The sequence below is a fragment of the Trachurus japonicus genome, chromosome 9 (assembly GCF_045865225.1).
Source record: "Trachurus japonicus isolate A0001 chromosome 9, Traja_1.0".
In the NCBI taxonomy this organism is placed as follows: Eukaryota; Metazoa; Chordata; class Actinopteri; order Carangiformes; family Carangidae; genus Trachurus; species Trachurus japonicus.
In genome coordinates this window covers 21426159-21452360 of record NC_140915.1, presented here as the reverse complement: position 1 = coordinate 21452360, position 26202 = coordinate 21426159, and the positions used below count along the sequence as shown (strand labels likewise).

Here is a 26202-nt window from a genome sequence, read left to right as displayed (position 1 = left end):
ACTTCAGATTCTACAATCATTTCCTTCATCTCTACAGAAAGTTGGAGACAGATCACAAAACATGCTTTGTAAAACTGAGGAGGTTTAAATAAAATTCAACTTTTGACTGACTTAATATTAATTACATTTCTTTTACTGTCTTTATCTACAGTACATGGTGACCTTGTGGCTGCCTCAGGAACTCTTTGCATTACAAGTAGTCAATACTCTTAAACAATCACACTTCATGACTCACAGCTGTCACCAGTTTATGGCAGGGCCCATAATGGCTGTGCACCAGTATGATTATGTTCATGTGATTATGTTCTAAATTTAGCTCAATGTCACCAATCTATAAAAGCAGGTTATGTATCAGGAATGTGATTGGCTTGAAAGGATGGGATGTGGATGAAAGCAAAAAAAAAAAGCTATATTGAACATTTTAACTTTTTTTTTTTTTGCACTTTTAGCCTCTTTTGAAAATGTGAATGAATGTGTGTGTTGCATGTGAGTCCAAGCATGTGTCAAAAGGGATAATTCAAGTGAACAAAACAGTGAAATTATTTATTAATAGTGGAGTTATGGTGTCTTCTGCAAACACTAGCTAGGTTAGCCATTGATACTGCTAAAAAGCAAAGTGACTGTCAAGGACAAGTCTATTATAGCCATCTAAGACTGTCTGCCCCATGCCCTCCTCTGGACAAAAACTCACCTTAAAGTAGGCCAGACAGGCTGTGCAGTGGAATGAGTCTAGTCTGGTGTTTAGCAGCACGTGTGACTATCGAAGTCAAGTACAACTGCACTTAGGGCCTGACATCAAGGAACTACTGATTAATCCATGGTTGTCTATAAATTGCTAAAACATAGCAGCCTCATGGTAGCTATATTGTGTAAACTAAAACTTAACACAGATTATTTGGCTTGTCTCTGTCACCATACCTTCACAGACATCATTGGAAGTACTGAAGCTTGTTGCCTTAAAGCCAGAAAGTTTGAGATGACAATAATTGGAAAAATAATTTAATGATAATTCACTGATTAAGAATGTTCATTTAGAAAAGGAGGATATGACTGTCAGCTTGCAAAGTGCCATATAAGAACAGACAATCAGTATATGTTGACTTGTCTTGCCAAACTGTCTCTTTTATTTACTTTTCAGGAACTGACTAAAGATTTCATCGCAACCTGTCTGTAACATGACCCACAAAACAGCCAAACTCCTCCAAACTTCACAGAAAATACTAAAACAACAGTTAACAACAGGGACATATTTGGTCTTGGTTTACCAATGATCCTATCATTTTATCTCTTCTCCATTCATTTGCACAAAAGAACTCATCCTCTGCTAAATATGTCATCCATATTTTTATTCTGACCATGCTGGATATTATGGATCCTGTTCTTTGGCTTCCTGCACATTATGTCTATTTGCCAACATCTCCGCCATGCGCACATCTTCTAATAGACAAAAACATCACTGTTACATCAGTTCTTATCTCTCCAGTTCCAAGTAAGAAAGTGCATCCTACTACTACCACTATCATTTCAACTGCTAATGCAGTAAACACGATCAATATATAAAAAAGAAAATGGTTTGAATTGCACAATAATGCAGCTGTAAGCATATATAAGAACAGTTTTATGTATTCAGTATGTACATGTATAGTGTTTGTCAACTGCTATAATTTCTTTGTGGAGACATTATACACTATTTACTGTATTGTCAATCACTATCTGTTTATACAGCAGGCGCCACTTCAAAGTGCCAAAAAGAGAGGTTATAGTAGCAGTAATAAAAATAAAATGTAATGTACATCTTATTACCCCACTGCAGTGTACTATGAACCATTTATTACATGTTTAGATGGTGCATATTATGATAGCCAACAGTAACAGTGTTATCTCTGCTCACAATGCTTACACAACCACAGACACAGACACAGACACAGACACAGACACAGACACACAGACACACAGACACACAGACACACAGACACACACACACACACACACACACACACACACACACACACACACACACACACACACACACACACACACACACACACACACACACACAATCATTCCCCTCTCACTGTGTACATACCCGTGAAGGTGGTCTTGGTGATAGGTGGTGGGTTACACATGGGTGATCTCCTGTCATGGTAGAAACAAACACACACACTGTGATGTTTCGTTCCCAGAAAACAAAACAATCAGTTGTTTAAAAATGATTTATTAAAACTCTCTAAATGTCTCGAAGCATTAAAGAAGTCTTATTTCTTTTTGCTAAATTCCACACATATTGAGAAGCACCATACAGTACGTTCACATAATACTAGTGTTGTTGTAGTACTGAATACGAACAGCAGAGGGCGAGCAAAGCCAAACTGTGAGTGAGCACTGGATACATTTGAGGCAGGTGCAGCATGTGCATGACCCATATCACTGACACTTATTTATTAAAACGTCTTAGTCATGAAGTGTGTGTGGTCAAATAATGCTGCTACCACTGTTGCCTGAGACAAGGTCTCTCCTCCCACTAAGAAAGATTTTCATTTTCATTTGAAAAACTTACTTATTAGACGCTCTGTCTTGCTGTAGATTAGTTAATGCACCAAAGTTGTTTCGTACAGTTCTCAAGCTGGCAAGAACCTGAGGACATCAGAGATTATGTCTGAGTCATACAGCATTCATACATTTCTGAACATATTAATTGCAGAGACAAGATGACAAAGCTGGGACAAGCACTCACCTGTGCAAATGGCGTTACAATCATATCGTCACCATGACTGGAAGAAACAAACAGAGTTTAATATTGGATGCAGGTCTATAGTACAATGACATTCAACAACAGAAGACTGTGTTCATGTTCGGCAAAGGTCAAAGGGGTGGGAGGAAAAAGGGGGGGGGGGGTCATCACATCAGATTAGTTTCAGTGCCTCTGATGCACTCAGTCACAGTGACATGTTTACTCAACACATCAGCTAACAGCTGAGGCCCTGCTTCACAATGGTGTTGTAGTTTCAAGACCAGTTTCTGGTTTCAGCAACGGGACTGAAGCGGTTTATTGTTGGACATGCCCCTACTCACGTATTGCAGTTATGCTCCCTCTACAGGAATTCTAACTGTAAACTTTGAGTCAGACTCCCGCTGACCTCCAAACTACGTTACGACTGCCACACACTGTCAACATTTGCTCAGGTGACAGGAGTGTGTTTGCGTCATCATGGCTCTTGCCTACTGTTACGTTGTACGGGACCACAGCCGCGCCACGCACACACCCACCGGCACGTGAGCTGACATGCCTGCCTGGCATGAAAAGTCAAAAAAGGAGACAATCTCCTATTGCAAGACAGAGGTATTCAGAGGAAAGATGAGAGTAGAGATAGAAGATCGGTAAGACAAGGTGGAAACAATGAGATGGGTGATGGCTGTTAATCTTTCACCTACTTCTAAAACCTTTTAAAAACAGACTCTGTTTGTCAAGCAATACAATTTAAATTTCTTGGTAATGGAGCTGTACAGTATTATTAGAAATTTAAAGAGAGCTGTTATGACAGGTTTCCGCTCCCTAGTTATCTCTTGTATACGCAATTCAGAAGAAAAAAAGATATGAAAGAGTGAGGCATAAAGGATAAAGGTTAACGCTGTAATAATGGTTTTTAACGTGGGAACCGGATAGTGGGGCATACTGTAGGTCGATGAAGGTTAGGGTAATACTACAGAGCAAAAAGCAGCAGCAGTAAGGAGGAAGTCTAAGGTTACTGCAGGACATACATTTCATCCTTTTGTCTATTTGTCTTGTCCTGGATCGAAATGCCAGATTTTTAGTCAATATTCATATTTCCTGTAGGACTAAGTGTACAGTAAATGTAACAGGATAGCCACCATAGTGTGGGAAACGGCTGTCAACATATACACTGATCCAGAGGATGCTGGCTGATTTGAGTGTGTTGTTATCATGTCTGAAGTGAGCTTTACAGACGGATGACCAAGTGAACGCAGAATTTAAACAGATTAAATTAAGTGCACAAAGACACATGTACTGTGCTTGTGGGCCCTTTGTCACTGACCACCTCGTTTGCGCTACTGGATGTGGCTAAGAATAGATGTGACACTACACAGTCAGCTGTTGGTCATGCACACTTCCCACCGGGGCCAAGTGATCTGCATGGCAGCTTGAGGACCTGGTCTGATAAACACCCAGCCCTGACACAGATTCAGAGAGGCGGTGAAAAGTAGAGTTAACTGGTTTCAATACAATAGGAAGCATTTGGGTGCATTTTACGAAGGTTCGGGTGGAAGCCTAAGAAACATAATGCACTCACATGTCACTGGCAATAGAGGAGTTTCGGGACATAGACTTGGGCGAGAGGTCGTAGTCGCTGTCAGAGCGGTAGAGGAACGACTCTCTCCGTTGGCTGTGGACAAAATTGGCCTGCAGGATGAGGCCTGAGCCCGGGCTGGCCATCGGGTCCAGTGGGCTGCGACCTGATGACGTGCCATTGTCCACATCGAAACTGCATATGAAGAGAAAGACATAAGGACAAAGGTTAGAATAATGACAATGTACAGCTGGTACTATTTCATTTAGCAGTATAATCAAAGATGTCTTAGTGCAGAATTTAAACAATCTTTTGATGATATTTGACGGGTCAAACAACATTAGTAATCATCTTAATCAATAACACTATTGCTGCGGAGTCAAAATGTATGGTACAGCAACACTGAAGGATAGAGAAGGATACAGTCTCTAAATTTCCTTCGATTATTTCAAGTGCCAATATAAGACTGTCACCTAAAATCATGCAAACTCCCCCAGACGTTTTTCTATTTATTTACAGAATGTCTCGATAAATCACAGGTTTTATGTCTCAACACTAACTACATGTTAGAGACTTATTTGTGACTTCAGAAAGTACTCATACTAATTAAACCTACAATCAGTGAAAGAATAGCCTATAAATTGGCTCAATGGTCATGAGCTATGGAATTCAAGATGATTTGACATGCAACTACAGAAGTCATCATACTCATGCGCTGCTGGCTGAAATTTTCTTATGACCTTGATTCATAATCAGCCAGTCACTCATTACCTGGCTGATTATTGGAAGATTATGACTGGTGGCCGACTAATTGGCATATCACCAAGAGTCAGTACTAATGCAGCAATATTCAAAACCATCTACATACAACCACAAGCGACATGATTTGCTTAAACTGTGCACACGGCCGCAGGGAATACCTCTCCTCTAACAATGCCACTGACTCACAACTGAAAGGCGTTTTTAAACCACTGACACCATTTCCCACTGCAGTGTCACAATGAGCTCCTTAGTCTCCTAGGTGATTGTTCACCCAGGTGATGACTAATGCCCGTCACCAGGGATATCTGCCTCATTGCTAGGGCCACCAAGCAATCCCATAATCCCCTCTGGCGTTGAGGCTAAGGTCACGGGGGGATTCCCCTCAGCGCAATGCGTAATACATATTTGTCATCATCATCATCCTTACTATGGAAATAGTCAGGCATTCACAGTAACCCAATCTTATTCATGCATCAACCTGTGCAGGACACACTGCCGATATTAGCCTTTTCCTGTTGTTGCGTTGTGTGTTTATGCATGTGGACGAGCAGGAGATGTGCTACGAACAGAACGAGTGTTCATCTACTTCTGTTCACATGGTGACGAAAATACATTCCAATGCAACTAAAACATTCATGTCTTTGCCCAATGAGAAAAGATTAATTCTGTTTGCAGTCCCCTTCCTGTTTTCAGTCTTGAGTCTGTACGTGTTCCTCGCTGTTTTTCACATTCTCAGCAACATATGATTCACTGAACAACAAGGTGCAGGATATTATCACTTTGAATTGTGTTCAGCAAGTTTTTTGGTGGTGAAAATAGAGGAGACTGTGCTCATGGGTTGTGAATGTTTTGTAAGAGAGATTATAAAAAGGAAGAAGTCATTATGCTGGGTTTTCCTGCCCCAAGGCCGTACCACAGACACAGCCTGACACACCCCAAAGTCCATTCAATGTAAAGTCAATGAATTACATGGTTTGAGTTCAGAAATGCTGCATTTTAACACACAACAAACCTAAAATCTCCTGATTAACTTTCCAATAAACAATCCAAAAGAGAGGAGAACAATGACTTCTAAGTGCAAATGCCTGAAAGTGTAGAATAAATAGGAAAATTAAGGAAACAAAAATTTCTTCAACACTTTTTTATATATTTTCCACACACCATTTCCTCTCATATCACAATGAGTATTCTCTGTGCTTGTGAAAACAGACTTGACACAGCCACAACAACATGCCAGGCATATTTTCCACAACTAATAATTGGCTTAAATGCTATGCTATCTCACTGAGATCTCTGTGTAGCAGCAGCTAAATGAGTGGGAGCTTCAGTTGTGGAATAAGATATTTTGGCCGTCTGCCTGGAGACTCAGGGAAGGACAATCATTTTGTCCTCATCACCTTCTCTAACTAGGTCTTAGGAAAACACACTGACACGCAGACAGAGAGGTACTATGTGAATTAGAATGACCCCAGCAACTTTTCTCCTCAGTCGTGTTAGTCTTATCTTACATCCCAATCTCTGTCCCTGAGTCCTCTCAGTCTGTGTCTCTATATTTAGTAGCAGATCAAAACCATGTCACTCTAAACCAGTTTTACCTTCACACATACAATTACATTCTCAGAAACAACACTTAATTCACACCCTCTTATCACTTCAAACGATCCATCTGTTATATTTACTGAATTTCAGAAAGCACAGACTCACACCACTGACTTATACATTGTCATTGCATTTACAGGTCAGTCTGTTCTCTAAAGTTTTGCGTGATAAGTAAGTGCAGGCGTGTGCAACACTTATGTGAACAAGACAGAGACAAAGATGACAGATACTGAAAGTGTTGAAATGAAAAAAAAAAGAGCATATGTTGACGTCTGGTTCATTGTCACACTTACTCTGACGTCACAACCTACACTGATGCTCGGCCAAAACTCTGACACATACCACAACTCCTCTCACAGCGTGCGTGTTGTGACTCCAAAGACAAGCCCTTTTTGAGGAATGACACAAACAATCTTTGCAACTGGATCAGAGAGGTATTGCACCAGCACTGACATCATAGTGGGAGGAAAGAAAAAAATGTCAACACCCCTGTGACTCTGTTGTGAGAATCAACAAAACGCACGAGCTGAACTCACAAGAGGATTATTACTGAGATGCAAGGTAAATCCAGCAATCCAGGCCGACACAATGGGAAACCACAGTTTACCCAAAAAGGGAGTGATCCTTAACTGAGATATAATCATTTGCAAGCAAGGAAATATTTGTGGCACAAACACTGGATGAATGATGTAGAGCTCTTCCAGGCTGCTCCAGATATCCCATCTGCTGAATATCAATGCTAACAGTTGCCCTCAGCTTCTGTTCATCATACATCTATCTATCTCCTGTGCTAGAGCAACAAATTGTAGCATAAACTTGAGTCTACTTAACATTTGTGCATATGACCGAGGCTCAAAATAAATCTGGATCAGAAAGCAGTTTGCAAACTCTTTTTCCTTTAAGGAGCCAAATTATTTACAGCATAAACAAAACATCTAATTGAATAGACTGAATGTGACCTAATTCCTGCTTTTAACCATCAGAGTTCACAACATGTATTTATTGTGTAACCTAGATATTTGACCAGATTCATTTCTTCTGTCTTTGTACACTTCAAAAAATGTGTTGTAATCAAAGCTCAGTATCACTGACACACAAATGTCTAGTGAAGGTTCAGTGGTGGAAAATGAAGATAAATGCCCGGAAAGGCACAGGTTAAGTTTATTTAGCTACAGTTGCCTGCAGAAACACAAGTAGACAACTGGTTGGCCTGCACGAACATAGTTTCCCAGAGGAGTAGAGTTTCACGCTCTCAGGAAAAAAGGCCTTTTTTCAAATTCACTATGAAAGAGTAATTATACTTTTAACCAGGAAACATACTACTGTAATGTAGATGGGGTTCCTGTCACTTGTGACTTCAAACTCTAGGACGCTGCTAGGTTACGTTTAAGGACACTGCAACACTCTTTTATCCTCTCTCTCTCTTTGGCTTTCAATCACTTCTGTGCTCATCTACTTTCTCCTTCTCCGTCTGTCTGTCTCTCGAACACATTAAAATTGCATAGATCAATGACTTACTTATTTTCAGCCCTGGGTCATTCAAACAATTATAAACACTGCAGGCGTTGACCTGCCAGAGCTGTGAGGAGACGCATTGGAGAAAAAGGTCAGGGGATAAGCGTCTTTGATAAATAATCAGCTGAAGGGTGCATAGTGAGGCTCTGTTTTCCAACAATCTTACAGAGTTGCTTCATTAGAAAAGCTCCAACAAGTACAGTACATAGACGTGCAGAGTTTTGCTGGGTTTATATGAAGTATTTGAAAAATGCCAAACATTTCACTAGAACTGGGACAGAGCTGAGAGAGTTACTAAAAACTATGGTAAACAATCTGCAGAGCAGTATGGATCAGAAGAAGTCTGTGTGTTGAAGCAGACAGAGGGAAGACGACACTGGATTTATTTTGGAAGGCTGTGAGGAGGATACAGAGGGGTGGAGGGCAGGTGGTGGACGAAAGACAAGGAAAGGCATGTCAGACCTGCATGAGTGTATGTCTGTGAGAGCATTCAAGCGTCTCTTATTTAACTTGGATTGTGAAGACAGTGGCCCCCCAAGCATGAATTTAAGAGTGTTGGCATCCTGAACATGTATGTGGGTATCCTTGATTATGTTCCATGTAAAACAGCAATCAACGGCTTATTAGGAAAAGAAGAAAGAGACCAAAGGTTGACACACACAGATGGCAGAGTGGGCTCAATGACACATCTATTACAGGCATGTGGCATCTAAGGGAAAAGCTGCCTGGTCTCAGTAAGGTAACAGAGCCAACATGTCTGCTTTACATCATTATACCACTGTTGACTTTAAAGGTATATTGTGACAACATCGCGCACTGGAAAAGGTGATGAATCAGCAAATCAGAGAAAGGTGGAATAGGCGATAAAATACTTAATGTGTTTTTAAAAGAGAATGATGTATCCCACCAGAGACATTAGATGAAAATAGATACTCTAATGATGCAATGTTGATTTAAACTAAATGTGTAGTAGTGTTTATATTTAGTATTGTGACATCACCACCTGCTAGTGAGATATTACAATATCATTAACACCAATATATTTTGTATGGTGATTACAGTGGATAGTGAGTTTTTGATGGATAATCAAAACAGTACAGTATACAAGCGATGAGCATGCATTTAGAGGCATCTGTTGTCCATTTCACTCTGCCAAAACACTCATATAAATCAAGCTATAGATGCAGTACCTCAACTTTTGATGGTACTGCATCTGGATGGAGTTTTTGTTCTAACTTGTTTCAGTTTCTTTCTTTCCTTGATGAACAAGAAGCCTCCAAAGCCTTCAAACAATACCAAGCTCCAGATACACCGACACAAATGTGACAGTGTCCTGTAATGCAGCATTTGAGATCAGAAAATCACATTTAAGCTGTAACAATGTTACAGTAACACAAGTCTGACATCAGGATCACATTATAGTTGTAGGGGTAATTAGGTTATACTGCTATATCACTGTATGTTGTGACATACAGTAGTACATTTTCAGGAAATTCAATTGGGAAACATTTCATGAATAAATAACCTGATATAAATGTCTGATTCTGACTAAGGCAGCAGATATGTGACCTAATATTTCTGGTAACTGTGAAATACTCCCTTTGAATGGACCTGACACTCAACACTGTCCTTGCTCTCTCCCTGCAGTGAGACAAGTCAGCAAGGCAAAACTATATCCAACCTTCTGATAACATGAGACATGTGACAGAGTATACAGAACAACAATTTGTGAAGAAGCCTGTGCCCACAGGGCAGTAAGGCCAAGCAGATAAGTGGCTGTCCACTCGCTGATAACTACCACACGTTCTATCTGGCTCATATTCACACACACCCCTTCTAACATGTATGTCACGTTCACTCATCAACAGAAGCACCTGATTACACACACACACATTGAAATCAACACCCACAGGACAGCAATGCAACATGCAGTCTTTCTTGCCCTGCCAGGTATAAGCAAAGAGAATCCTTCACGTAAGTCGTGACATTGCTTCAGTGCTAGCTGCCACTGTGCCATTCAGAAAACTCAATCATGCGACACATGCGACACATACAAAAGAGATCAGCATGGCGATGCAGTGTCATATGACTTCACAAAGCAAAGCAAACCAGTTCTGCTCCTATATACGTAGAGGTCCACTTAAGTATGAACCTATTTTCAGTGCTATTTGTCATCTCAGGTCTGGTTTACTAAAGGTCAAACCTGGAAAAATATTTCAGATAACTTGCACTATGTTGAGCCCTATGAGAGGACAGATTACATGTAACCTTCCACATTTACTGCTTGTCTGAGATGCCCATCTGGGAGCTGACAAAGGCCAGATGCAAACACTTGAGTTCAAAGTCACACATTCCCCGCTTCTCCAGGCTTCATCTCAGCACACCATAATACCACTCCTCATTTTGAAGTAAGTGGCATTTCAGTACTGGAGCCAAGAGGTTTTCACAAACAACCAATACTCCCTTTTCCTAATCCTTTACCTTTCTAAAAGTCTAGACATATTTACTGAGCTAACATGTTGGTGGACACCCAAAAGTCTCTGTACACAAAGCTGCATTTACATGAAAGGGTGGAGTGGGGTCCATTTGAGTTTGGTCAGGAAAAGGCACATGTCACACACCCAGACCACAATACTGTCTTAAGTATACACCCGAAAACACACACATGGGGAATTGCCCACTCAAATGCACATGAGTACGTAAGCACTTACACAAGCATACAGAGACACACCTAAGCTCACAACCATACAGCTTAGACACACATACAAACATAAAAATACTATATTTGTGCTTTTTGGGAAGAATTAGCTCATCATGGGAGGGAGATAAGACTCACTTCTTTCTAGATGATGCACGCATACACTGCACAAACACTCCCACAAGCAACTTCTTTAACAAAAAGAAACAAATCTACTTTAAACCTCAAGTAGGCAGACATAAAGACAAAGCAGTTATGTGAATTAGTGAAAGAAGCCTTGATAAAACAGTAAATAACAGAAGAGAGGAGGGCAGGACAGATGGAGCAGGCAGTGCGCTTTGTCCAGCTGAGTACTGTTTGGGAGCCATTCAAGAAGATGGCTCATACGAACCTAACACTGCCAGATTCTCAGCTTGTCACATGAGAAAGATTTACATTCATCACACAGTTCTAACACTAATATCAGGTTTAGGTAAAGCCACACCATGCTTCTACACCCTCTCTACATCAAACCACATCACGTAGTGTCTGTCATCAGCACTGCTCCGAGAAACTACAGCCCTCAAAGACCTAATTAATACGTCTTCATTTCACACAAGCGTCATTTCCTGCTGGGGACGTTGTAGAGCAGATTAATAAACTGACAATGTGAGAACACTGTGAACCCTGCAGGGAGGTCCGACAGGGTTCAGACACATGTTGTGGAGCAGCAACCCAGCCCCCCCCCCACCCCCACCCCCACCCCCACTGCTGTAACCACCACACGGACACTGTGTATTTGTCCAGGGCTTTTTCTGATCCTTTTTCCAGCTTTGCCTGAGAGCACCACAGTGGAAGAACTGTGAATGCTAACTCACGGGGAAGTTTCTTACCGAGCAAATGAGTGTTGACAGGGAAGGACAAGTTAAGACAGGAGGGGGGAGGAGACACGAGAGGGAGGCCAGGTCAGGGCGAGTCGTGCCCCAGGCGCTGCACCCTGCACTCTGCACCCTACATTACGCTGAAGCCATATGGAGAGAGGAGCGACTCAACACATTCCTCAATGGATGATGCCTTAGCTGTTTAACAACCTTGTGTTTTGAGCTATTTTACAAGCGGAATAGGCGGTGAATTCTCATAAAAGCACACTGAGGTTAAGCCACAAGGTTCATTACAATAACACTGAGTGTCATGTCATTATTGATTTAGTCTGATGAAGTGTACGGTTTGTAGAAGCTACAGTATGGATAGGGCCAATTTATACTAATGACTTCAGCACATGATTTGCACATAAAAACGACAAAAACATGTACAGGATACACAGAGTTTTCTGCAGTGAATCAAGGAAGACATCTGGATGGGAGAAGAATGAAGGCATTCAGGAAACCGTTGAAAGATCAAAAAAACACAGGGCAGCTCAAAGCACCAGGGACAAAAGATGAAAAGGAAGAAGTTGGGACAAAGCTAGCAAGGCAGAGGGGAAGCATTTCAGAAAGATGGAAAACAATAGAGCAACACACAACAGGAATGACAGTGAAACATTGGCAACAGTATAAAGTTCCCCATCTATTTACCATATTCCCTCCGTGTTCTTCAATGAGCTGGTGGAGCGCGACCGTGGTTTAAGGATAATACTCATGGTCTGGCTTTTCCTTCCACATCCACACACACTACATGTGTAGACAGCACCCACACACACACATAAAGCCAGACATACACACACACACCCTCTGGGCCACCTGGAGCCCGCTGGCCAGCCCTCCGTTGTGGTCTAACCACAGTCCTCACTGGTTATGAAGAGATCCAGTGGAAGCTTCAGTCCAGTGGAGCGGTCAGGTCTGCCGAGCAGCTTGAGAGCAAACCTTAGTTTAGTCAGATCAAACCTTCTGTCCAGCAGTATGTCACAGTGCTGCTCCGCTCTCGAGCTCCGATCGTTTGACAGTAGGTTCTTTACCTGCTCTCCTCCTCTCTCTGTTGCTCCCTCCCTCTCTCTCTCTCTCTCTCTCTTGCGCGCTCACTTGCACTTATCTGTCCTGCCAGATCAGCATGTGATCTTCCTCTTTCCTAATCCAGCCATGCACTCATTCTGTTACTCTTTCTCACTCTGCTTCTCTCTTTCAAGTCCCTGTGTATTTTTTCCTGACTGGTGGAAATAAGATCTCCTCCCATGTTCCTTTCCCCTCCCTCTTTACCTCTGTCTATTTTTCTCTGTCTTTCTACAACTGGGTCCCTCTCTCTGACTTATACAACTATCCTATTCTCTCTGTCTCGCTGTTTTCTCGCTGGTTTGCCTGGAGTGGGAGGGGTTGTTTTGGTAGTAGTAATTCCTTGAAGGGTGGGACTTGTATCCCCCAGCAATCCTAACAATCGTCTAAAGTGTCAATCACTTGGCTGCCGCAGTAACCTAAAACCAACAGCTGAAGCCTGCCTATGATCTGGAGAGAGTGTGCAAAGATGGTGTTGGGTGAGTTTCATTGCATGATTCAGCTATAAACTGAGAAAACCAAGAATTTACTGAATAGCCTGTGCTTTTTTGGCAGGAGTTGGATCGACAGCAAAGGGTTAAGAATGTATTGGCACTTGGTGACAAACTAAGAATTTAATGTGTGGGAGGGAACTGAGAAGATATCTGAAGGGAAAGGAGGACAAAATTAATTTTACTACGGATTGACTACTGATTGCCACAAGCTATTTTAAAAAGAGTAAATAATATTTATCCTCTGGGCCTGTTATATAAATCCACAGTCTAATGCTTAATATATACTAAATTGTCAGTTTACTGAACAGACTGTAGAGACAAAGTAACTATTTCAGAATTTCATTTTGTAAGAGATGTGTATGGGATTCATATGATTATAATTTCTCATTTGTTTATTTGAGTATAATGCATGTATGTATATATACAGTATGTGTGTGTTAGTTTCCATTTTATAAAGTCTATCTCCAAAACCTAAACATCTGATGAAAGCCACTGTGGCGAAAATGTATAACAAAGTCTGACACAGTTTTTAAGGCCACCAGCCAGACACCAGCCTTACAATTTACACCCTGTACTAACCTTAAAAACAGACAAGACAGTATTAAACTGCAATGTGTGTCTTTCCCCATGGTCTCAAATTTTATTTACTACAGCCGTGAATTGTGCGGACCAACTAAACTAATTTCAGCACTCTCTTAGGAGGCTTATTATTACTGCATCCACCTAGACAGAATGGTTCTGTTTATCTTATTATCCCAAGACACCATGGGTTATTTGATTTGTATGTGCTTTCACATAAAAAACACCAGCACAGCCTTTCTGGCTATGAAATGGAATCACCAGTGTGGTCCTATCTGTGCAAAAGGTGTGGAGTCTGTGGAGGCCAGACGTCATCATAGCACTTAAACAGGCAGATAGTTGTACTAGCTGTCCATTACACATGAGCAAAGTCAGGCAAGCTTTCCGTCTTTGAATGACTGATTGTATTATGGTAGACCAATAGTGGATTTTTAAAGTCAATAATTGGTCAAACCAATTAATCATTCTACCTCTAATATGCATATTAGTCATATCTGTATCTCATAGGCTGGAGGATCACAATAAGTAAAAGTAGAAAAACAGACAAGACAAGTAAAAAAGGGTATGAGGACAATAGAACACATAGAACAATAGATAATGAACAATAAAACAGGTTTGGTGACATAGAGGACATCATATGCCATGTACCATTTTAGCCTGATTGTTACTATCCATATGCATGCTTGAGCATGTATTACCACACAATAGTGTCATTGCAGAAGCTAATTTCTTGCATCATCTTTCATTAGAATATTTCTAAATCTTATGTGCCAGTGAAAACACAACATTTGATACTAAAAAGGACACAATATGAGCTTGGTCCACAGCTGTTGCTCCAAACTTGAGATCAAGAGCATTATACACACGTAGGCTGCTACACACACACACGCTGCCTCATTATTTTGAAAGCAGGGAAAATAGTTACATGCCATTGATAATGCAACTGGCCACAGACGTACGAGGTTTACATCAGTCAGAGTACACTGGTCTTTTGTTCTTTTTAGTCTTTTGAATGGGTCAAAGAGATAGAAAGCAGCAGAATAAAATGCACCCACCTCTAGGCCTCATGAGTAAATTGCTCATTACAACCATAGACTGATTATACAGTATATCTCTGCTTTTACGTCACAAGGGAACGAGGAGGAGCAGCAGAAAAAGCAAAACAGAGATGATATGATAATTTCCTGCACATGCAGATGAGGCTGCACACAAAGACATGCACTCCAAAGAGCATAAAAAAAAATAATGTGCACATTTACCAGGCCCTGCATTACTACTCTGAAGATGCAAGTTGTTAAAAACAGACTGTGTGAATTGATTTAAAGGTCGACTTCCTTCCATATCACCATGTGTCCATCAGTTTCAAATTTCATGCCAGATCAAGAATGGACACAAATGAAAGACTCTTCTGAAGCCCTCCACCCCTAACTGATCTCTTGGACAGCGCAGCTGATTTCGCACTTGCAGGCTGGATGGCTTGTATGTTTTTATCTTTTATGCTGCTATACGTAAAACAGCTAAAATTGTGTTGTGTTGTGTTGAGTGCTAAAAAGTGAGATATGGCAACTTGAATAGGCGTATCAAATGCTTTCATGGCAGAAGCTCGGTCAAAGTGGTGAAACAAATCCTATTATCCACGGTTTGCATATCCATGTGGTCAAAGAAAGAAAAAAAACTGGGGAACCAACATAACATGGAGAGAAGTTTGCAAACATTCTCAACCCAATGTTAGGTCTGCTACTGTATTTAAGAAATCAACACGTTTAGACAAATGATGTCATTATAAAGACAGTAAGTAATCACCTAACCAATATACAACTGATGTGATGACAGTCTCGCTGTCAGCTGTTGTAAAATAGAATGCAGCTCCAGTGCATTAATCCATTCATATAAACACATACTCTGATAAAATGAGAATTTAACTGCAACACTGCCATCCACTGGAAACAGTGGTGTACGACACAAAGACGTAATGAACCAACTGATCACCATTAGCTGAATTTGCCTCCAAGTCCAAAACAAACTATAAATTCAACATAAAATAAAAACTCAACAATATACAATATGTATGCAATTAAGGAAACAACAGTTTATATAAAAACTTACATTTTCTGATTAATACAAGTCATTTAGCAACAAACAACAACCCAACACAACAAGGTCAAAGGGATATAATGTACAGATTTCATACAATAAGTAAGGGAAAGTAAGGGAAGTAAGGACATCAGGTCTCATATTGATGTTACAGATTTCCTAACAAAGAACAATCAAGTGCAGTCATATAAAATGTGGCACTGTATAGCTGCATATGCATAGCACATGACAATATTCCTTATTGTGTTGATGATATATGTATCAGTTATTGTCTGATCAGTTCCGATTCAATAACAGAATGAGAGTAATAATCACCAGAAGAAGTAAATACATATGTTGCCTGTTTTCAGAACACAATTTTCAGACAGTGTTAAACATAAATAAGAACAGTTTGTTGTGATGTGATCGATGTAACTCAGAGGGACACCACTGCCATCTAGTGTTAAAATAAATACTATTCTTGTCATAAAAATGAACTGGATATATCAAGTGATCATAATAATTGACAAAATTATTGATTTTGTAAAAAAAACAAACAAAAAAAAACTTTTTCCATGAACCAGGCTCATGTGGTGCAGATAAACATACAAAGTAACTGCTGATATAAATAGCACTTAACCTAGGAGCAGGCAGCGAGCACAGATGGCTGGTCCACATTATTGACAAGGCTCTCTCTATATCTATATGTCTACAACGCCACCAGCCATTACCACTGCTTCATATTCAAATACGTACTAAAGAGGCACAAACACACACTGACACACATGCAGTACTGTAGGTATATCCACAAACACATACTCCCAGACACACAAAAAACAGTCAAGTGGGCACAGATGTACATCAGATGACAGCACATCTCAGTTTTGTCTGGGGTCACAGAGTACATATTAGTGAGAGAAATGTTGTATAAAAACAGGACTAACAAGGTTTTAACATTTTCTGTGTGAGCTTTAATGGGCAGAGAGTGCTCTGATGATTAGTGTGCGCTCCACTCTGGTTAGTGGACGGACCTGTCCTCCTGAACACCTTGATGTTTTAGACCATGACTAGATGGAACCTGTTTATCATTTAGCTCGCTCTTAACAATGTTTTGTAAAAGCAGAATATCTGCCTCTCTCCGAACACACAGAGAGACACAAACATGTGCGCACATACACACAATTGCACACACTTCAGGCAGAGTAAACAGCAGAACTACAGCTTCGGCAGTGCTCTAACAACACAGCAAAGCCGCCAAGCAACGGCCATTTACACAACACTCTGTTATGAACACAGCTCCAGTTCTGTGTTGTCCAGGTGGAACTATTCATCAACTAATGTTCTGATAAGAGGACACACACATGCACACACTCTATGTGCACAAGTCATACAAACACATTAATACACACATTTGCACATTACAATCACAGTTTACACACAAAGAGCAACTAGAAAAACAGTTTTCAAGCTTGACTAGCATATGTCATCAAATTTTCCTTCTGCAACCTCTTACTTCATTTAGACTAATTTACTCAGCTACCACATGCAAGCATTTGGACAATAACTTTACAGAGCAACTCTAGCAAAAACATTCGGTAACAGCACGGACTATTTAACTATGTAAAAAAATGCAGAAAATGTAAAATCATTCCAAATGAAAACAAATCCAAGGAATCCACAGTACGAGAACAAAAATTTAGGTGAAGGCCCACTCCCTGACATGCTCTCCCACAAAAATCAGCCATACCCTCTCTTGCCACGAGGTTTGATGTCGATGGGCTTGTTGGTGGCATAGGGCGAGCCGTTGGAGCAGGCGTGGCGGTAGCGGGCTATCCTCTCCAGAGACAGATAATCTGAGTTCACTGGCAAACTCATCTCGGTGATGCTCTTAAAGCACTACCACACATACACTTGTGTCGGGTCAGATGGAGTAACAGAAAGAGAGAGGACAGATAAGAGTGATGAGCCTGACAATGCTATCACAGTGGGAAGGAGGGAGGTGTGCGAGGAGAGGGCTCGCCGTGGGTGTGCCTTGAACATGGGAAAAGATGAAGCGAGATGGAGAGAGTGTGTGTGAGAGATGCAGGAGAGGGAGGAGCAAAGTGCAGAGGTAGAGCAAACTAATTTATCTTTTCTCCCAGATAACATGTCGGTATTGACAGCCACGAGAGCTGTGACATTGTAGACTTGCTGCAAAGTTACATAATCATGTCAGATGTATTGTCTCAATCTATTCCAGTTAAAGCTGTATGATGAATTGGAATTGGACTGGCGTGATGATGAGGGTGAGGTAGCACATCACAGCAATAAAGTTGGCGCCACTGCAATTAGTGCTGAAGTTGTTATCCTCTGTACACTGCTGGGTAATGTTGTGCTAGTACCCCAGTTCAATTATACTGGCCAGTGAAAACTGATTTATTTTGTACTGAATTTATCTTCAGGCCTATTCTTAGCAGAGCAAGAGATGTTCAGTGGGGAAGGGTAATTTCACCTCAGATGAAAAGCAATGCAAGGTGTTTATGTGCGTGGTATCTATTGCATTGTTAAGTTATGTAATTCAAGTGTTAGTGTAGCATAAGTACAAGTCCTCACTCTATTCTGACATGAGTTTAAAACATACTGGTTTCCCAAATATACTCTCACAATTGGGCAACAGGTAACGGTAAAAGCATTAAGCCTTGAAGAATGAGAATTTGCTTCATGTAGCGAGAATACATACTTTAATACATAATTTGTATGTCAAACAAGCTGCTAAGGAGCACCCCCCATAACAAAAAAGAAAACAAAGAACAACAACAACTAAATACTAAAACAAAGGCCATGAAGATAGCTGTCATTACATGTTATATTACTGTATTATCAAGTTCCATTTAAATGACATTTAAATGGTTCTAGGGCCCTTTACATCTCACATGTCAACCTTGGTGTTAGCTGATGTCCTCCACTAGGGGGAGCATAGCACCACAATAAAGACTCTAAGGCCAGCAATGTAATTTGCAGTATGAGACATATAAGTCAGACTTAAACCAGTAGCAGAAGCAGATATGAGTACAACATTAACTTCTGAAAATGAAGCATACAGTACAACTGTCTCACAATATTAAGAGCTGCAAGTGAAACAACACTAACTCAGTGTGAATATCTATGGTCTTTGAAGATGAAATGAGATGACTATCATGTATTATTATCATGCTCTGTCATTTTCACTTGACCAATATCAAGATAAAATCTAAATCACTGTAACTGCTAAATCTAAATCTAAATGGTGTCCTGTTGCCAGCAGGGTGCAGTGTTCCCTACAGGGAAACCACATGCACCTGAGCACAACTACCAGCAGCATCTCAAACACGCCGGCCGAGTTGTGAATCTCTGTGGAGTTACGGCTTCTGCTCAGCTCTGACAGAAGCAGCCAGCATGTGACAACAGCTCCTGGGTGGACAGGGAGCCTGTCAAAGTCACAGATGCAGCGACAGACACAACATGGCTTCTGCACTCGTACTGAACATCTGAGCATCACCACATCAGCACACCAACACAACCACCCACAGCCACCCACCCACACACACACACACAGTGTTGATTATAGGCACAAACACCGCAACATGCACAGGCAGATGAAACGCACATGGATCAATATGACAATGTAACGCAGACCTACACACACAACCTTACAACCTGTAACACAAGCATATGTCTGCCTGGGTGCCGAGCCGGCCACGCGCCGTCAGTCGCCTTCAATGAGCTGTGACTGAGTGCCAGGTGATGATGCGACTGTCATCATTCAATGTCCCTGAAGTACAAAGCCATAAAACCAGAACCACTGTAGGCTATTTGAATACTGAAACTTCTACATGCAAGTTACATAACCTTTCAGTCAAAACAAATACTAGGTGTGGTTAATACAGTTCTTTTTTTTCAGTGACACCTTGAAAAAAACAGCAGTTAGAAAACAATAGCTAATAATTCATAAAAATGAACTATGCATGAAAAGTAACACATTCTTCCACACACTTAACTGTATTTTACCTGACAGAAAATGACACTAATATTGAAATGAGCAGACAGGGATCCAGACTCCATAGGTTAAGTACAAAAGTGCATAAATTACTAAGTGACTGGCAGTGAGCCAAAAAGACGGGGAGGGAGGGCTTTATGGAGTGTCAGAAACCTTGTTATGGGCTTAGGGACAAAGTGGCCTGACAGACTGGGACTGGGACACATGGGTCGGGGTAGGGGGTGGAAACGGGGACGTTGGGTAATTTGCAGTGAAGACACATGAGAGACAGATGAACAGCAAGTTCAGTCAGTTAAAGATGACACGTGAAAGACAAAGCAGCGGGAGGGGTGAAAAATTAGATGCTAGTATCACTTTTTTCCCCCCTAAATTTTCCATTGTTAGTTCTGATCCAGTAGTGATGCAATTTAAATACAGTTTCTTGGCCAAGGTATGCATTTGTTTAGTTGTAATATAACTCTAAGTTTTTATGTTCAGAATGTAGAACCAAATCAGTGTAATCACTAATTTGATCAATAAGTAAATCTACAACACAAGTCTGACCAGGAATTTAATGCCAGCTTTCAGTTGTCAACTACAGACACATTTTTGTCATTACCAAGACACATTGAGATTCAGTACCATGCTTTATTACTTACTAGCTCCTGTGTTGTCATTTGAGCTTTGCTTCCACAGCACATTAGAGATTGAGCTTTGCCTCACTGGTACTTCGGTTCACAGAAGAATTACTGTTCTCTGCTGCACTTCTACACATACTGTGAGGTTTCTTTAGCGTAATGACAAAAGGGCAGCAGTTAGGATCGAGAGACAGATAAACTGATTAAGATAATCCTACTTAAGAAGATGATGTACATGCAACAGCTTTGAGTGTTTTTTTCTTGCAATATACCTCCACACAGATACTGTGTGTAGACTGTGAGGAGTTAAAAGTTTCAGGAGGAACAATGGAGGCTAATTCAGCTGTGCATCTGTTGCCAGTCTTTGTCCAGAGACAAACAAAGAGGGGGGGGTGGTGGTCCCCCAGCTATCAACTGATTTGAATTGAATCGTGTACAACAGGCAGCGTTGTGATACAGCATGATAAATATAAAGTGTACCACAAAAAAATAACTGGGGCTTTAAAGGGATAGTTCAACATTTTGGCAAATTGGCCCATTGCCATAATCGCTATAGTCATAGCAGTAGGTTCGTTACCTTTATTTGTCGGTGTAAGCTATTTTTAGAACGGCGGAGCGAAGCAGCAGGCTGCTCAGAGCTACGCTATGGAGGCTAAGGGAATTTCTTGGTTTCCCTCATCAAACTCATCAAATACACAATCCAACAACTCCAAAATGCTGTCGTGGACAAGTTGTGACCTGCACATTCACCACGCTATGAGATAATAACGGAACGTTACGAAACGGAGCCGTTTTCAAGGTAAATACAGGGTAAATACAGAGTCTGCTTGCTGAAAAACTGTCCCTGAACGCAACGTGCATCAGCGGTTTTGCATGAATTTACCTCTGAAATAGCTCCGTCTCGTAACGTTCCGTTATTATCTCATAGCGTGGTGAATGTGCAGGTCACAACTTGTCCACGACAGCGTTTTGGAGTTGTTGGATTGTGTATTTGATGAGTTTGATGAGGGAAACCAAGAAATTCCATTAGCCTCCATAGCGTAGCTCTGAGCAGCCTGCTGCTTCGCTCTGCCGTTCTAAAAATCGCTTACACCGACAAATAAAGGTAACGAACCTACTGCTATGACTATAGCGATTATGGCAATGGGCCAATTTGCCAAAATGTTGAACTATCCCTTTAAGCTGTTGTTGAAGCACAGTGCCATGGCAACTGCACCCTCCAATGCAGTTGCAAGAAAATTGAATGTGATTAAAATGATTGGATGTTTGTTTTCAAGTTTATAAATCAGCAAATGTATTATAATTAGGAATGGAAAATAGATCGGAAATTAAGATGTATGTATTGGCATAAGTGAGCCGGCTCTCAGCCTGTCATGTTGCTTGAAAACAGCTGTGTCAAGGAGCAATTCCTTTGCCTCACTTCCTGCCTGCCTTCACAGTCCTTTGCTGGATTCATGTTTATGATGTGGTTGCCATGGTGATCTGGCAGAATTCAAAAAGGACAGGTAGGTCCTGACAACCAATCACCACGTAGCTGCTGAGGACACGACGTCCGATTGTGCAAAGAGAAAATGAAAATGACAGCAGGCTTTAAGAGGGTCAAAGCTGCAGAGATGGAGTGTGGTGATAGAGGCTACATGAACAAGCTGTGACTGTGGCTCATGCCAAGAAATTAACTATTCATAGCAGCCACTTCATATTTCACAGCAGTCATGCATGACATACCTGTGCTCTATTTATATATCTAGCTGACTCACAGACTGGAAAGTGGATTTAAGCTGGATGAACCATTGTTTACCTCAGATACTCACCAGAGCACAAAGGAGAACAGAAAGCTCAAGCCCATCAACTATCCTACTTGTGCTGTGCATGTGTGTACTGTAAGAGTGGGTGTCATCTTGCTGCTGAAAACATGAGCGTGCCGTGATGCGTTACTGTAAAGCTGCAGTGATGCTGGATAGTGTGAATATGAGGGCCATCTTTTGAGACCAGCATAAAGAAACCAGTCCTCAGACAACTCTCACCTGGCAAAACAGCCCCCAGTATTAAAGTGGGCTGAAGCCAAGGAGTATTATTTTTTGTCATTTATTCATTTCCAAATATCATAATACTTTTTGAATAATATAATAATTTATCAATAAAATGACTAATTATTTCTTCCATTCCCAATGTTTTTTTTTTAACAAAATATGCACAAACATCTGTAAAAAGAAAGATAAAAATATTTCTTTGTTCATTCTCAATGGGGTTAGAGTATACGTCTCAAGTATCTCAACAAACAAAATCATTTTTAAACCAATTTAATATACCCCAATGAAAAGCAATAAAGTGTAAGTGCTGTCTCCGGTAGTCCTTGATATCCCACATACAGTACTGTCACAAACAGTTAGCTGCAGCACAAACACAAAGTCACCAGACCAGTGGCTCAAACAACAAAAGCCACTGTTTGCAATCCAGGCTGATGCTATATGGTTTGGGGTTCATAATCTGAAAAAAAAAAAGATAGCCAAGTAGCCTGTGCTTGTCGAAGCCAAATGTGATCACAGTGTTAGCCATTAATCTCAAAGGGGATTCTGTAAATAATATATGTTGTGCCAAATAAGGCACAGATCAGCACAACAAAACTCTAACATTAAACAAATGGACACGTATCCAAGCGTATAATCATTAGCTGCTTCTCCTGTTAAGCTCTTTGACAATCTGCTGTTAACTCAACACCACACAGTAGACACTCAGTTGTAGAAGTCAAAGGCATTGTCTTGGCTGACAAATGGAGAATGCTTTTGGACTGACTCATTAATGGAGAAATCAAAGGATGCATGATGACTGGGAAAGGGTGCACATGGACTGCACAACTTTCACTATAGGCTCTTATATTTTACACATGATCAAACACATTTCTAGCTGTAGTGCACCCCAAGCACATGGTGGAGCTAATAGGTTTAACTTGGCAGCACTCCCAGTGATGTCAGCGTAATCCCTCATTAAAACTCTGATGACATCACTACACTGGTGAGACTTGAGACTATGTGAGAGCTGAAGAAGTGTGTGTGTGTGTGTGTGTGTGTGTGGGATACCCTCCCAGTGAGCACCAAGGGTGCCCTGACCACAGTCCAGGTAATCCATCTTAAGCTGTTCCGCAAATCATACAGAAGGAACACTAGTGTCGTCTTAATAATACTACGGTATGTCCTCATATGCAGTTTCTCAAGTACGTCTCCCCATTTGAGCAAATATTTTCAATGTCCAGACAGCAGTAAGGAGTTTGAAGAATCTGTTAACCCTTTGTGTCAACATTTGCAGCCTACACATTGAACTTGAAAGCTTATCTGTCTTAGGTGTCCTGATTTTTTGTCCGTGCAGTTTTGTTGTGACAAGGTTAGCCAATCACCATCCTCAATTTTACAGTCTGTTGTCAAGTTTAATGTGAAAGTGCATGTGACATATTGATAGTAAATGTCTGAACAGCTAAGAGCAGACATGTCCACTATTCCACAAAGGGCCGTGTGGCTGCAGGTTTTCTTTCCAACCAATCAAGAGCACACAGTCTGACCGATCAACTGTCTGAAGACTGATCAGCTGAGATCAGTTGATTAAATGAGTCAAGTCTGGAGTGCTTGCTGCTTGGTTGGAACAAAAACCTGCAGCCAGCCACACGGCCCTTCATGGTATAGTTTGGACATGCCTGGCTAAGTGCCATAAGGTTAAAATATTTTCATATGTTTGTTGTCATGTGTTGATCCATCATCTCCAAAATATTTACAATCCTGAGATTTAGCTGGACTACAATGTCTAGATATTGTCACCAACACACTTATAATAATAATTCTATTATAGTGTCTTGCACAACAAGGCGCGCAGCCCACATAGGCTTACAAGACACTCGTGTAACTCAAGTATAATAATATCCAAGACAGTCATAAAAAAAAGGACAACTAACATTCTCCAAATGTGAATTATGAAAAATTAAAATATCAGGTAAAAAGAAAAATCAAGACAAAGAACAAGGTAAGAGGTGTAAAAGAAATGGCGAACTCAGGCCTGTGGAAGAGCTACAAATACGCAAATACAGAGCACCAATAAAACAGTGGAGGGGGGATATGCAGAGGAGCACTTTGGAGCAGTGTTTTCTATTTCAGTGAAGAGAAAGATGATAAAGTAGGGCCATTAAGGACATGATCAAAATGGAACAACTAAAGAGTAAATCATCTGATCTGAGGATGTGGATGCCTGGGTCTGAACTGAGCATCAGGAGAATAAATCTACACTTTCTATTGTGCTGCATGGGTTCCCTACATGCACTGCATGTAACTATGACTACAAACTACAGTATTGTGACCCAGATATCAACCCTTTGGTAGGACAAGAAACAGGCTTTTGGTGGCATGAATGTGAAAAGGGGGCGAGTATTGGTAGTATGTCCCAAATAAAAGTGTATATTCAGCGCTGTCACAAATACACTGTCTCTGTCTGTGTTAATTCCTGTCTTGTCGCGAGTGTGTTATTGTTATTGCAAGGTCTGCATGTGAGAGTCTGTCTTACCGGATGGATGAGAAGCATAACAATTCAGGTTGTGCAAGTGGGACTGTATTTCCTCAAAGGAAGCACTGCACAGTTGCATTCACGAGATGCCAGTTCATACATAAATACAGAACAAGGTGAAATGTGCAGACTAAACACTGCTCATAAAAGGAGCTTGGATGTATTGAGTGAGTTTGAAAAGTAAGTCTGACAAAATGCAGCAGTAATGCTGAACAAAAGAGAGGTAGAAGAAAACAATTATTAAAGAAAACTCAGATGTTCGTGTTGCACTAGAAAGATTTAGTCGGAACATGACTTAACTCTATACCACAACATTGTCTTCAGCAAAAAAAACTATTTAAAAAACATCATGGCACGTCACTGACCTTCTTTTACCTTCACAGGTACCCTTACAAGCATTAGCTGGTATTGTAATACAGTATAAGTCTATAATATTCATAAATCCAGCCAGGTATGTGAGTAAGCATGTGTGTGCTTGTGTGCGCGCGTGAGGGGACACCCTCTCTGAGCCTAAGCCTTTCTAATCTGTTTGTATGCCTCCTCATAAACACTGTCGTCATCATGGCAATCCTAATCACCATCATCGTCACGAGCGATTCCCTTCTGAGATGAACGTCATCATCATTACACTTTCCTGCTAATACAAGGTAATTTCCATGTCCCGTGCCTTATGCTTGGAACTCAGACCACAAGGGAGGTGGCTGAACTAAAAACAGCTTACATAATCAAATCAAATCAAAATCTTAAAAGAGCTTATTCATTAAATTGCACCCTCACAAAAGCAGCAGCCAAGAAAATCAAAGCTAGATGATTCCCCATTGCCAAATACACACACACACACACGCTAAGATGGAGCACTGACGCACCCTTCAGTCTTAGTGTATCTTAACAAAAACCCCAGGGTTAGGCCTCTACGCTGTTTTCCTTGAAACACCAATCTCCACATCTTTTTGTTTCATTACAACTGTTTGTTTTTAAGCTGTGGGGGCAGAATATAACGAACTGCTCTCCTTTGTTCCTGCAGGAAAGGGCCTGGG

General features: G+C 40.9%; 1 protein-coding gene across 8 annotated transcripts in view; it reads right to left on the bottom strand.

Moving 5' to 3' along the window:
- Positions 1-26202, bottom strand: part of pde4d (phosphodiesterase 4D, cAMP-specific) — a 189816-nt gene that overhangs the window by 19894 nt on the left and 143720 nt on the right. For 5 of the 8 annotated variants that reach the window (XM_085786524.1, XM_085786525.1, XM_085786523.1 and 2 more), the window contains 4 exons: positions 4311-4502; positions 2735-2771; positions 2558-2634; positions 2087-2136 (listed from right to left, as the gene is read on the bottom strand). In XM_085786524.1, the coding sequence (XP_085642650.1) occupies positions 2087-2136; positions 2558-2634; positions 2735-2771; positions 4311-4502 (356 nt within the window). Of the gene's footprint in view, positions 1-2086; positions 2137-2557; positions 2635-2734; positions 2772-4310; positions 4503-12434; positions 13140-26202 lie in introns of those variants that run through there. The other 3 variants (XM_085786528.1, XM_085786531.1, XM_085786529.1) reach the window with 3 other exon arrangements.